Raw genomic sequence first — 15,473 nt, 5'->3', positions numbered from 1 at the left:
ACGAAACCCACAGCACGTAGACGTGCACACTACAAACACACACACATACACTTGCATACAAATCAAATACACGTGTACAAAACAAACAAATACAGGAACACAGTGGGACACCGACTTGAAACGGTCAGTGGCAACAACACCAACGGGAAGCTTAAACAGGTTTATGGTGCTTACCCAAACACACTCTTACCCACAGCATAGCAAACCTTAAGAACCAAAAACTTATGTACTCAATGCCTTTGCAGGAGACAAAGCAACAAGAAAGATACCCTTAAGGGCACACTTGCTATGGAAAGTCTTCAGAAATGTTTGCCGTTAATAGACTAATAGATGTAAACAATCAAAAGTCGTCGTTGAAAAATGTATTCGAATGACCATGGAGATGGTAAAACATTTTTTTTCTGAGTTTTAGGAATTTAAAAATAATTTATTTATTCAGAGATCCTCGGGCTATGTTAGGTTCCCAGGCGGAGAACGGCGATAGTAATGCCAACTCTTAAAGGTCGTGTCAAACATCTGTCAGCAAATGTCTACAGATCGAAATAACACGATGTAATGTATCCAGAACAAATTTGTACCGTTAGATATGAAGACATCGTAGATTTACCTTTAGATACGATTCGAAAGGTGTTTAAATTTATTGATGTCCCTTTCACGAAAACAGATGAACTGTTTGTTAAATCTCTTAGTAGGAAGAAAACAACTGCTGATTTACGCAAACCTGCCCCGCTTAGTGCGTGGAGGAAACATATGACATCTAACTATCATAGACGAATACTGTAGATCTTTGTACAAAGAATTCGGCTATATAAAGGACCATTTTTGAAAGCTGTAATATTATTAGATTATCATATGATACAAGAACGAAGAGGTCTGATTAAACATGCAAGTCATGACGAAATGACGAAATTGAGCATTTAGAGGATGATTGGGGCAAGTGTTTTCAATGTGAATGTGTACGTGTCTTTACTTAAACTTTGACTGTAAGGGATAAAGTAAGAAAAAAACAGCTTGTCTGCTGAGGAATGCCATGCAGAGTATAATTTATGTAAACCTAACACAAGAGACTTTCTATATCGATGAAGAAAATTGGGTAAAACATTTCAAAGCAGTAAACAGGCCAAAAAAAACCCCCAAAAAAACCCCAGATGGTCTGAAAATTGAGCATAATAATGTAAGAGGTTTGTGATGGTGCTGTTTTGTCGAAGAATGAGAATTGTTTAGGCTTTTCCATTTAAATAAAAGATCGAATGTGAACAAAACAATACATACTGATTTTTATGGTCAAAGACGTTATAAATGAAAAACGTCCATCCAGCTGCCTATTATGTGATATCAGTGGCTATACTAAATGATGATTTTCTAAAATGCCATAGAATATGATATGCCCAGTATATATATATATACATGAGTTAACGCAGCGTTAACGTTCATGAAGTGCTCTCCGTTTTCTCCGAGTTGTATTTAATCATTCAAATTTAACTGCCTTTTTTAGAATGTGATTTTTCTTCTGCTACTTTCGCAAAAGCGGAAATGCTATCATCAAACGCCTGCAACCAGGTGACCGTGTGCTTTGGTGATTCGGTGCCGGTGAAAATTGAAGAAAAACACCGATCTCTGTACGTGACGATATCTTCATCCTTACTGTGTTCCCACGTATGAAACAATTCCCTCGCTTTTATTGCATCCGGACTATAACCCGTATCCTCACTTAGATCTTTGATAAACTCCGTCTGGAAATCTATGTCGTCATGGCAATTCTTCAGTTTTGAGCGTTCCTTGACCCATTTTTCTGCACTTTCTTTCATTTCCTTCAGCGAATGGGGCTTATTTGGAATCTTACCGAGAATGTATCTGAAGGAGAGAAAAATAAAAGTTTGAACTATACATAATACAAACAATACCGCCCTATTTAAGAACATTCGACCCCTATCCTGGTGGTTCAAGATTTGATCCCCAAGTCACAATGTTCTCAATCGTCTCTTTTTAATGTGAGATTTCAGACAAAAATAAAATACTATAAACACAATCTTCAAACAAACGTTTTAAGAATTGTCTTTGCAATCTATGTATAATGCATATGCTAAATAGTATTGACGTGCTTGAACTAGTAATTGGCACGACTTAACCAATATCAAATGTTGGTTTTGGAGCGTCAATAACTAGCAAAAGGCACACGTAGTGTACATTAGTGAATATTATTTAATTTACATTTAAATTGCAGTTAAATGGTAAGGCATGTGACGTGCAAACACCTGGTTATTTACACGTGTTACATGATTTTGTCCTGTAAACTTTTGTTACTACCCCAAGTAATGTATGCTTTGATAAATGCTGAACCCAGGAGTTGTGCTACTGAAGCAATGTCTGAATATGTTGAAGCGAAATAAATGAATTACACGCCTGAAAGAAAAATAACAACACCAAAACATATATACACACACAAATTTTGAGACATTTTGAATTCTTCAGAGTACATTATAGAGAGTGTATTTAGAAGTTCATAATGTCATTTCTTTTATTTTTCATTTTAAATTATGTCAACAAAATGAATTTTGAACCTAAACAAAAATGCCGTTAAACAGATTGAAAGCATTTACTATCGTTTCGTTTCAGATAAGAATACCGAATATTCAATTTCAGATTAGAATATCAAAAATTCAAATCGACACTAAAAGTAAGCAATTTGCCAAGATATTTCTATGGTGGCATATTTCTGCATACGATAACCAGATAAGTTTCGCGAAAATGTCTTCTTTTTTATTTTGTTGCATTTAATTGTCTGATACATTGTGTATTACATGGTAATACTAATACTCGGTCAGAGTTAGCTTAGAATTCTGTCTTCAAATTAAGCGGTATACATACTTGCAGATCCACAATGCTTGTACATCAAACATGGTGAAAGTGTAGTACTGGTCCTGGGTGCCCATATAGAACAGCTTGTTGTTGCCACCACCAAGCCAAACGCTTCCCTTGTATAGGTTGGCCGGGAACAGTGACAATGATGACTTTAGACGCAGTCCATCTTCCATAAATGGAAATGAGTACAAATATCCTGTGCATAGTATGACAACGTCTATCTCTTCGGTCGTTCCATCTTTGAAATGCGCTGTCTTCCCTGTAAATTTCTGTACCAATGGTCTTTCTTCTATTCCTTCCGGCCATTTGAACCCCATTGGTTTTGTTCTCCACGTGCATATGACACTTGACGCTCCGTATTTCAGACACTGTAGCGCAAGATCTTCAGCGGAATAGCTTGCACCTATAATCAATAGACGCTGGCCCTTAAATTCGATAGCGTCACGAAAATTATGGGCATGCAATATTCTTCCTTCGAATGTCTCAATGCCTGGAAACCCCGGGACATGGGGAGTGTTGAAAATACCCACAGCAACGATGACGTAATCAAATTTTTCCGTAGAGGACGTGTTGGCCGCAAGGTTGGTGCTTTCTACTGTAAAAGTGTCGTCTGTTTCGTTATATTGAACATGCCGCACTACAGTGTTGAACTTTATGCATTTGCTGAGACCTTCTTTGAGTTTCCAGCGACCTAGAGGTAAAGGCGAATCTAACATATCAGTCTTTAAAGAAGTTTTGTACATTCGGACATTTTACTACCATATACAGTCTGACCAAACAACTGTCTTTTTAAAGCATCGTTGTATACTTCAGGAAATTCAGGCAATGAAAATAATATGGAAGCCTGGAAGTGACATGACTGACATGAGTTTCTGAATGAAAATAAACTCCGGAAACTGAGTTATGGCCACGAGTTAAGTTAAAAAAGAAACTTCGGATATTATGTTGTTCCCACAAGGTAGTAAAAATAAACTTAGTCCAGAAAATATCAACCATGTCACTTCCAAACCTTCCGTAAGATAATGTGAGTTGTTTGATTTTTTCTTGACATATTTAAAATATCCTCAAGCATCTTTTCTGAAAGAGAGTATATAACAGTATCGTGGATTTCATGATATTTTTGCGTACAACGGGAATGATAGGTATCTGTTTGTTTCGGAGTTATAATATTCTTATATTCTTCGTGGCATCTTAAATAACGTTCCCGTATGTGAACAGAGTACATACAAGAGGTTACCGTCTTTCCAAAGTGTAGGAAGAGTTGTATCTACCATATTAAAACATGCAGGACTTCGGAAAAATATGCAAAATGTTCATGTCATTACATTTAGCACATAAGTTCCATTTATCAAAACTTAGCAGAGAAACTGCATATTCCTAAAATATAAATTTCTCTCTTATGCTTCCGCATCTGTCTTGGTAAAGCATTTCACTTGACTGTAATTACAACTGTATGGAAACTTTTATCGTAATTAATTTTGAATAGGTGATTTTATTGCAGTTCTTTCAGTATGTCATCATTGCAGGCTTACGCAAAAATAGATAAAACACTAGAAAAAAATGTATCGATATAAAGAAGATTTACCTTCAAGATAGTCCTGTAAAACAGGTCTAGGAGGAAATGAGGGTATGGCTTTCCCAAAATGTTTCTCAAATGTGTAATCCGGGAACTCTAGGCACTCCTTTGGTCCATTTGACCAAAGGTGTTTATACATGCCGGCATGACATGGTTCGCCATATTCATCAGTACCTACAAGCAAAGATAGAAATACGTTATATTAAAGTCTAGAAATTCATTTTAAATCCATCAAATACAAAAATACACATGTGAATTTTGTAAAGTTTTTGTTTATATCAGTGTTTTCCTACAACTCTTGTTTAACGGTGTACATATGTATCAGGTATTTACAAGCTTTGATCTTCCCTTGCACTGTCACAAGGGACTTGGAGAAGAAATGGTTTCGAAACAAAGAAATGTTGTTTTTGTTCACAATAAGGACAATTAGAATATATTTGCTTGCGTATAAATTACCTTTGGTTCATTGCTACAGATGATTTACCATCTAATATACAAAAAATATAAAAAAGAAACGGGGGATTGTTGTAAGAAAACAAGATCCTTTATAAATTTCAACAAAATGGGAAATTTGGCAGTTTGAGCGGAAAGAAGGTGTATATTCCAGTGTTTACTTTTGCATTCTTAAAAGGAAGATATCCAGTTGGTTAATGGTGGGTAGTTAGTGGTTCTTACTAGGTTCCGTCCATACCAGTTATCTCAAACTTCTCGTGTATTGAGCGCCGTTTTACTATATTAAGACATATCTACAAAAAAGTTAAAAACCCATCTTATTTCCGTGGAGTGTCTCTAACAAACCTGATAATAAATAATCGAATAGCTGTGCAATTTCTTGACACCAAGACATAATCTTTTGATACTTGATATCAGAAAATGCCTTTTGATATCAAGAAATAGATTTACTGATATCAAGAAATGGTCAATATCTCCTGTTTATTAAAAACAAAATCAAATAAACAAAAACACAAATAACAGAACAAACCAGGCACTTTTCATACGTTCCAATATAACATTTCTAGGTACTATAATGGAATTAACCTGTTCTCCAAGAGTAGTTCCATAGTCCGCCCCATGTGCTTTGCTTTTCATAGCAGGTGACATCAACTTTATTACCGCCGTCGATGTCTGCAAAATTCCATAAAGCAGACATTCCACACGGACCTGCACCTATCAAACACACCTTCTTCTTTGTTGCAGCCATATCTTATAGAAGATTTAGCTAAAAAGAGAGTTTGCAGCTTTCAGTGTCTGCCGTCCGTACAATCCAGTAAGGCTCACCTTTACAAAAATATTGGATATCACGAGACGCGCAAGTGCCATGTGTTACCCTTACACTTGCAAAACCACGAAAGCTAAATATAAAATCCCAGATCTAGATACTTTTATACCTTCCTCGTTTTATTCATATCGAATGAAATCTTCAAGTTTTTTTGGTGGAAAAAATAGAACTGTGTCAGGCCATGCATATTAAATGAAAGTAGTCCGGCAACATACAATACAAAAGGTACAATATGAATCTTTCTGTCTCTCTGTTCATATTTACCTGAGAAATACAACTTAGCTGTAATTTTGACAGAGTTTACATAGGTATATAGTAAGTCAGTGTATCGAATCGCATATCAACTCCGTCATATAAATACCTGGAATTCCATATAAAACTAAGAAACTTTCAATAGCTGCGACCTAAGGATCCATTTTAAGTGCATGCAACTCGCATTTTCTTCAAGAATATTGTCAATATTGAATACAAGAGGGCCATGAAGGCCATATATCTCTCACCTGACCTATTGACCTAAAGATCATCAACATTAACATTCTGACCAAGTTTCATTAAGATATGGTCATTAATGTGGCCTCTAAAGTGTTAAATAGCTTTTCCTTTGATTTGACCCGGTGACCTAGTTTTAGACCCCACATGACCCAGATTTAAACTTGACCTAAAGATTATCAAGATTAACATTTTGAGTAAGTTTCATGAAGATATAGTCATAAATGTGGCCTCTAGAGTGTTAACAAGCTTTTCCTTTGATTTGACCTAGTGACCTAGTTTTTGACCCACCTAATCCAGATTTAAACTTGACCTATAGATCATCAAGTTTAATATTCTGACCAAGTTTCATTAAGATATGGTCATAAATGAGGCCTCTACAATGTAAACTAGCATTTCCTTTGATTTGACCTGGTGACCTACTTTTTAAATCTACGTAACCTATATTCAAATCTGACCTTGAAATCATTAAGATTAACATTCGGACGAAGTTTCATGCAGTTACAGTCATAAATGTGGCCTCCACAGAGTTAACAAGCTTTTCCTTTGATTTGACCTGGTGACCTGGTTTTTATCTCCGGATGACCCAATATCAAACTCGTCCAAAACTTTATTGAGGGCAACATTCTGACCAAGTTTAATTAAGATAGACCCAAAATTATGAGCTCTGGAGTGTTAACAAGCTTTTCCTTTGATTTGACTCGGTGACCTAGTTTTTGACCCCAGATAACCCAATATCAAACTCGTCCAAGATTTTATTAAGGATAACATTCTAGCCAAGTTTCATTAAGATTGGGCAAAACATGTGACTTCTAGAGCGTTAACAAGCTTATCCTTTGATTTGACCTGGTGACCTAGTTTTTGAACCCAGATAATCCAATATCGAACTTGTCCAAGATTTTATTAAGGGTAACATTCTGACCAAGTTTCATTAAGATTGGGCAAAAAATGTGACCTCTAGAGTGTTAACAGTCAAATTGTTGACGATGCCGCCGACACCGACGGACACAGGGCGATCACAAAATCTCACCTTGTGCATTTGTGCTCAGGTGAGCTAAAAAAATTAAAAGAATGCTCATAGTAATGTTTGATGCAAGAAAATATTTTCAGTCAAGCAAAGCACTGTAAAATCAGCTAAAAATTGTGGCGCCAGATCGCAGTGGTGGTGCTCAACTTAATTTTTCTGACAATTTCCGTAATGCAACAGTTTCATTATAAAATTCATGCATAGATCTGTCATTTCAGAAGAAAAATGCAATGAAATAAGGAAAAATGGCTTTAATATGTAAAAAATAATATAAGAATCATTTGAATCCGCAATTATACGTTAGAACTTTTTTCTCGCCATTTTGCTTTTGAGTGTCTGTATACCTGTAACAGTTTTCCCTTCAGATAGTGCCAGTTAAAGAAGATCAGTGTTCTGACAGCTAGTCATTAGAAATATTTAGACTGTAGTTAGCATTTTGAAAGAAGAAAATAATCAACACCCAAAACAGCTAAAGTGATATTTTTGTTTAACCCATTTTCACAGCAAAATTGCATTTTTTTTGTTCTCATATTCTAAACAAAATAATCCATTTCCGCCCTCATCTGACCAACTATTTTTACCAATGCTCCCTTATATGGATGAACACAACAATTAGCTGGTGTTTTATAATGAACATATAGAATTTGCTGAATCACACATCAATACTCATTTTAAATGTCTTTAACTTTCGTTAAGTCAGGTGTTCGGCCAAGCAAATACACTTAAAATCAGTAAAAACAAAATGAGACACCAGATTGTACCGGCCATATATGACGTCATTCTACATGTTATGAAAGTTCTACCGAAATGTCAAGTATACAACTGTCATGTGATTTCAGCAAAAGTGCGATAGAAATATGGAAACTTGCTTTTAATATGCCAGTATGCAATACCATTTTCTTCGCGCTATGTTCCATGCAGTTTAGTTAATACATGTACAAGATTAGATCAGCTCGCCTAATTCTTGATAAAGACTTCGATACCCCTTCTGCTGAATTATTTCGAGAATTAAACTGGATGACTTTTCCGGAGCGGGTAATATTTCAAAAAGCAAGTTTAATGTACAAAAGTCTAAACGATCAAGCACCTATTTACCTAAGAAATTCATTTACATTTAGCTGTGATATACATGACATACATGCTCGAACTTTGAGGTCAGATTCTAATTTGCAGCTTTACCTTCCTCGACCGAAAACTGAACTATTTAAAAAAAGTTTTACATCTTCTGGTGCTACTATCTGGAATTCCTTACCAAGTCATATATAAAAGAGCATCATCAGTAGGGCAATTCAAATCACTATACATAGCTGATAATATTTCACTTCGTAAAGTTAAACAAAATACTGGTATTAAATGCACTTGTCTGTCTTCTATATGTTACAATGTACCATGTAAATATTTTAGATGTATATGTTATGTATTGTTTTAAGGGCCGCATGAAAGATTGATGATGTTCGTCAAATGCGTTTTCCTCGTTAAATAAAGCTTTATTATTATTATACATACATCAGTCTGAAAAAAGATAAGCAGGAAAGCATAAGAATGAAAGACTCGTGGTCTTATAGAATTCATCCCCTTTGCGGACAAAATAAGTGTGCAAAGAGTGTGTAAACCAATGATAATTTCTTTTTTTGTTTTACTTCTATTATCAAAATTAAAGACACACAAACTGTATTAAGTAATTTGCCCATACCTAAATGCAATGCACTTTGATCATATTATCAACCCGAAAAGATTTATATTCACCTCGCCGAAGGCTCGGTGAATATAACTCTTTTCGGGTTGATAAATCCTGATATCAACCTATGAAAAAGTCAATAATTGTTTTATTACATGTATAAATGTATAGTCAGTCTTGTTATTGCAATTGTATCTTTAATAAAGAAATAAGGAATAAATTTAGACCAAATCAGGTTGATATTGGTTTTCCAAGCACCTACTTCGATCTGTTTTTATTTTCGTACTATTTATAACCCAAGATAAGTTGATATGATATATACTCATTACTTTTCGAACCGTTTTCAGCCAATCAGAGAAACAATAGAATACAGTCATGTAATAAATTGTTATATCTACTTGTCCACAGATCATTTTAAATTTTTGTACATGTTCATTTCCGCCAAAATTGGCATAGCATGTATATATAACAATGAAAAATGATGAAGTAGGTGAAAATAAAAGTTAGATATGGATAAAATGCAAGTATGTGACTTTCTGCAATATTTCAAAAGCGTTGCAGTGGTTTACTTTTTTCTTTTTATTTATTTATATTGCAAAACTCTTACGTCATTAAGTTTATACTACTAGTCACTTTCAGAATACTCTTTTTGGATTTTTGAGAGAAATTATATTTTGCCTAAACTTTGTGGATTAGTTCTTTAAATAAAGAGCAATTTGACCAAAATCATAATTCCTTATTTTGAGCACAGAAATATACATTTTTTTTAAAAAGAAAAACGGTAACAATGGTAACAAAATGCCTTTAATGCATACACATAAATTATATAATTGATACCTAGAAAGTAAATGGGCACAAGTGGTTTTACAGTGCTTTGCTTGACATAAAATATTTTCTGGCATCCAACATTACTCTGACTACATTGAATTATTTTAATTTTTATTCAACATTGACAATACTCTCCCCATTTGTTTGCATTTTTCTAATATAATAATTACATCGTCATGGGATGCGTTTTCTTATTTCATTGTCTACCCAACGTCATCGGTGCGTTTACGTTTACGTTTCTTGAGGGTATCATTTTTGGCAAAGACTGTGATTTTAGTGGTCATACTTAAGCATGTAATAAGAAATAACTTAGGAATACGCCTAGTTAGTGTACGCCCCCGAGTTCTAGCACTGTTAAAAACTGTTCGGTATTGACGCGGCCTGTATTACACATTTAACAAGAGACAAGATATATATATATATATATATATATAAATGCAGCCGAAGGAAAGCAAGTCGTTTGCTGATAACTTAAAAGCGCTGAACACCCTGATATTAAATGTGCTTTGGTCCCCACTCTGGTTCTAAGTGCCTTCTCTGTGTTGCTGGCTCCTCATCCTGGCCAAAAATACACATGGACGGTAGTAATTCGGCAACAAAGCACGTAGATTTTACAGTTATAAGACATTCTTTTCAACAATATCCGAACGACGTCTTTGAAATATTTGACTTGTGTAAATTAGGGCGAAATACATATGTCTTCATTCGGCTTAATTTGGTCCTATTTCACAACTTTCAAAAGTTCTCACGTCAAGAAATGCCTACACTCTGCAGATCGACCTGCATACAAAAGAAGTGTATCCAATTCTAAGTATAGCATTGTCCCCTTTTTTAAAAAAGGACTTAAATAAGAAAGTAAAAATCAAACTCGCACTCTGTCCTTGTTTACATTTCTCATGTAGTTCCGGTCATTAGCGTCGCTACGGAAATATTACTGGCTCTTTTTTTCAACTCACCTCCGCAAAGAGTGGGAGCCAGGTTTACAGCCCGTTGTTGACGTCTCGTCGATGTACTATATTTGGCACCATACATGCGCAATGAAATAATGCTTCCCTATTAAATCTGCTTGTTAACATAGATTCGAAATAATATAGTAAACATTATTGTTAACAAAATATCGAACTAATAATATAATAAATATAGCAGAACCATGTTTAGCATATCGGATCCATACGGTGGTTTTGATAAACGAAGGTCACTCTAAATTCAATATGGCGGAAGCACCTTAAAAAAGAAACTGTACGCAAAACTTTCACAAACATTTTACCTGGTTTACCATATCTGATGACACGCATTAGTAGTTTTGGATACTCGAAAAGATTACTAACCAACTGTGACATTTATGTCGGCTGAATAGATGAACTATAATAATTTGGTTTAACATCGTTATATTATATTCCTGTAACGGTTAAAATATCTTTGCTATTTTTATGGTAAAACTGTGTAAATTTAGAAGTAAGATCAACCTTTATCATTATTTTACTACTCCCGAACGATAATTTAGACGACAACATGTTTATATTATTGTTTGAGTTGTTATTGTTCTCATGGATCGTTGATCAATGATAAAAGTAGTGCATACTGTAATATTATACAAAATTATTTTCTGTCTTGGAACGTTTTAATGGAGATATCATGATTATCAAACATGTTATCATTTGAGTTATCGTGCGGGATTTATATCTGTAGTCATTGTTCGTCAACAAAATCAAATTATTGCGTTTTCACTAAACATGCTTTTTAACTTAGATATTTGTCGTCATACCCATCTTTTGTTGCTAAAAAATATGTTAGACTATAGATGTCTAAGAAACAAACTATCAAAATGCAAGAAAAAGGTTACCTTGTTAAATCGAAAAAGTCCTTCCCTTTAAGTTAACACTGTAGAGGTTGTTTATACATCTAAACGACAAGGTAAACAGTAACTGATACTGATCAAATGTATACGTAAATGTGTCAGTCGAGTAGTCCGATATAAACATGTTTATTATTTTTATTATGAGTGAACCAATTGCTTTAATCTTTTTTTCTAAAACCTCAGACGAGCTTCAACTGTTTTTTGATATGAATGATAACAGGCCCGGGTGATATGGACGGAATAGGTTCGGTTCATGGACGGTAGTGGAAATGCAAGCTGCCGTCCACGCCCTCCAGTCCCGGGTTGAGCAGAACTGTACATTTACACATGTTATAAGTACCAGAATATAATTTAGAGACATCCGCCGATGTATTCATAAGGTGGTGCACATGGGACCTTCAATGATGCACAGCGTGCAGTTTAATGAAAAGCGGCATATGGTCCGCAATAAGATAAAAGCTTTGCTCAGTACTAAAGAAATGGAATGATCTGAAGTCTTGAGAATTAAAAAAAAGTGCAACGTCCCTCACATCCCCAGTTTATAATTAAGCGGAACTTTAACTATAATTATTATTTAAAGATTTTAACTAGACTTATAGATATCTCAAATTATTTTGTATATTAATTAAAGAGAACCTACATTCAAAACTGACAGTAGAAAACCATATAAAAGAACTTCATTTTACTGTGTGTAGCAATGTTCCCTTGTATTGTTCTACCTGTGCAACAGTACAAACTTCAATACTATTATTTCATCCGCTTTTTTATTAAGTAGAGTTAACTGAAAGACAGACACCTTCATCAAATAAAAGTCTTAGTATCATGAAACGAAATTAAATTATGTTAGCTTCCAGTAACAGTAGCTGCACATTTTTATGATTAAGTCAATTTATAGTTTTGAGGTAAATATTATATATAATATAACTTTTTATGATTATGTCAATTTATAATTTTGAGGTAAATATTATATATAAACATACAGGTAAGACTTCTTATTTGACCCTTTTCATCATTATGATATCGGCTGTTTGTCAACAAAACCAACTGTGCAGATAAGTTGCACACACACACACACAGAAATATCATGTTACCTGTATTTGGATATAATACCCATTTTTATGCTATTTGAATATGATTATCCTTACCTTGACTCTTTATGAAACGTCTGGATGCATATTTAGAACGCGTATTTATCATACGTTTTAACTGTAATTCAGTCATATTTAAGCAACATTTATGACATTATTAAGTTGTCATATATTCTATTAGAAAGTTATTTACGGAACAAAACTATGATAAGCTTTTGAAATTTCTTATATATCAAGCAACACCCCAAAAAATATTTTAGATATGCGATGTTACCTTGATTATACACTTACATATATACTTGTATTAAAATCTGTCTCTCTGTATATATAGCTTAAATTTAGACTGTTGCTGCTCAGACTGTGAAAAAAAAAGAAGGTAAATACCAACTAGATTTTATTACATTTGTTTTAAACAATTTCTCTTATATATTCTGACTTGATTCTTCTTGACTTTGATAACCCACTGGCACCAGACCAGAAAGAAAATGCCTCTGTACATGCTATACCCTACCCCACCCCTAGGTATTCTATAAGAACCATGGTCATGAACGGGAAAATATACTAACCTTTTTCAGTCGCGCATTTCATACCTAAAACACGCAGCTCGGTAAATGTGTACTATAGATATTAAACAAGTAGTAATTTATCTTCCATTGTGTACTGGTCACATTTCTTCAATACTTCTTATCTTAGAAAAACAATGCGTAGTTTATAGTCTTTCCAACGTTACACAAAAAAACTTGCTCGAACTTCCCTGGTGAGGTTCCGTCCTAGATTACAGAACCATTCTGATTAGATGATGTGATAGTCATTTTACTACATGTGTTCGCTAAAATGTGTATATGCAGCATAAATGTGCAAAATGAATTAAATAAACAGAACAGATGTATACCAATGTATGATTTCAAATTAAAAATCATATCCAAGATGAATTTCATTCATCATTTCGAGTTTTAGTGTAAAATATTTTGCATTCTGTTTTTGTTTGTTTACATTTCGCCAAATATGTGTACTGTCGTGACCTCTAGACCGGATGTTCATTAGGGTGGTTCACGCAAGTTTTTTCTGTAACGTTGACGAAAGTATAAACTATGTTGATCATCTCTGCTTTATGGAATGTTATGGTGGCTGATTTCTGCCAGTGTCGTTCTGTCGTTATGGCGCCCCGCCATAACGAAAGAACGACGTTTTTCTCTTTTGGCGTTGTCTCGTTGTCTCGTTCTATCGTTCTGGCTCCCCCGCCACAACGAAAGAATGACGTTTTCCTCTTTTGGCGTTGTTTCGGTCCCTCGTTCTGGCGCCCCTGCCAAAACGAAATAACGAAGAATGCAACGCGACAGAACGAAAGAACGACACTTATAAACGGCACCCTAAAAAACGTCGTCTTGGCGTTCTTTCGTTCTGGCGCCCCGCCACAACAACGACGGAACGAAACAACGCCAAATGTGAAAATATTGTTCTGGCGTCATGGTGCGTACCGCTAGAGCATGCGCAGTGTTGTCATAATTTTCGTATTTTGCTTAAGCCCATTTTTACTGTTTCATAAATAGACAGATACACTTTTTCACGGAATCCATACAAGTTTGGAAACGGCACCTATCTTTCATATTTCACACTTCATTTTATTCATATCACCCGGTTTTGTTTCAAGCTTAAGCTGAAAATAACAGCGACTTAGCATATATATCCAGCTATAATACTCATGTTATTCAAATTTGGAAAAAATAAACATACTGATAAAAACGGTGGAAGTTTTTATCTAGTGTTAAATATGTATAAGGTTAAATACTTAAAACATCTTAGCCATATTTTTACTCTAAACACAAGTAAATATTTTTTTTATTTAATGCATTCATTCTAGCTTTGAAGGAAAAGAATAATATCAGAAACATGTGGTTATATCCACTCCCTTTGTGAACTACATGTTTAAATATGACGAAAAACTGGGTCATCAATTAGCAGCAAACATAATGAACCTTAAGATACAATTTTCAAAATGACATTAAATTATATACATATCATAAACATGATGAAATCGGCTAAGACCACAACAACAGCCCCTTAAATATGTCTAAAAATATATTTTTTTCGTCGTATGTTTCCGCCACACTCCGTGAAAATCGAAAGTTGCCGAATATGAATGTACGATACGGGTACGATATGGGAATTAGGAACAACCCAAAAGGCGGTCTCCACTAAAAGAGAGTAACTCCGAGTTACTCTGCCGAAACATAACAACACTGCGCATGCTCTACCGGAACGCGCCAGAACGCCAGAACGATATTTTCACATTTGGCGTTGTTTCGTTCCGTCGTTGTGGCGGGGGCGCCAGAAGGAAAGTAAGCCAAGACGACGTTTTTTAGGGCGCCGTTTATAAGTGTCGTTCTTTCGTTCTGTCGCGTTACATTCTTCGTTATATCGTTTTGGCGGGGGCGCCAGAACGAGGGAACGAAACAAGCCAAAAGAGGAAAACGTTCTTTCGTTATGGCGGGGGCGCTAGAACGACAGAACGAGACAACGCCAAAAGAGGAAAACGTCGTTCTTTCGTTATGGTGGGGGCGCCAGAACGACAGAACGACACTGGCAGAAATCAGCCACCATAGAATGTCGAGACAATGTGACTGGCGCACGATGGAAGATAAATTATCGCTTGTTCAATATACTAGATACCTATTCACCGAACTGCGCGTTTTAGTTGAGAAACGACTGAATTAGGTTAGTGCACTTTCCCGTTCATGACCATGGTTCTTATAGAATACCTAGGGGTAGGGTATAACATGTACAGAGG

General features: G+C 35.1%; 1 protein-coding gene across 2 annotated transcripts; it reads right to left on the bottom strand.

Moving 5' to 3' along the window:
- Positions 1-1,147: 1,147 nt before the first annotated feature.
- LOC123556319 (senecionine N-oxygenase-like) lies at positions 1,148-11,736 on the bottom strand. 2 transcript variants are annotated; one of them, XM_053542552.1, is made up of 5 exons: positions 10,696-10,715; positions 5,477-5,657; positions 4,448-4,612; positions 2,869-3,553; positions 1,148-1,854 (listed from the first exon to the last, which is right to left on the bottom strand). In XM_053542552.1, exons 2-5 carry the CDS (start codon positions 5,637-5,639, stop codon positions 1,479-1,481), a joined length of 1,389 nt encoding a protein of 462 aa, XP_053398527.1. In that variant the 5' UTR covers positions 5,640-5,657; positions 10,696-10,715; the 3' UTR covers positions 1,148-1,478. The 2 variants fall into 2 exon arrangements, with proteins under 2 accessions (XP_053398527.1, XP_053398526.1); XM_053542551.1 differs by lacking the exon at positions 10,696-10,715 and adding an exon at positions 11,583-11,736 and having other exon boundaries at positions 1,149-1,854.
- Positions 11,737-15,473: the final 3,737 nt, after the last annotated feature.

Source organism: Mercenaria mercenaria, chromosome 5 (genome assembly GCF_021730395.1).
Source record: "Mercenaria mercenaria strain notata chromosome 5, MADL_Memer_1, whole genome shotgun sequence".
NCBI classification, from domain to species: Eukaryota; Metazoa; Mollusca; class Bivalvia; order Venerida; family Veneridae; genus Mercenaria; species Mercenaria mercenaria.
Note: the sequence above shows the minus strand (reverse complement) of the source record. Positions and strands in the feature narration are given on the sequence as shown.

What these genes read in the sequence shown, in the direction of transcription:
- LOC123556319 (XM_053542551.1), bottom strand. Translation starts at nt 5,639, where the DNA reads ATGGCTGCAACAAAGAAGAAGGTGTGTTTGATAGGTGCAGGTCCGTGT. An exon ending in GAACTACTCTTGGAGAACAG is followed by an intron (nt 4,613 to 5,476) that starts GTTAATTCCATT and finishes CTTTGCTTGTAG; the next exon opens with GTACTGATGAATATGGCGAA. An exon ending in TTTACAGGACTATCTTGAAG is followed by an intron (nt 3,554 to 4,447) that starts GTAAATCTTCTT and finishes CTTTACCTCTAG; the next exon opens with GTCGCTGGAAACTCAAAGAA.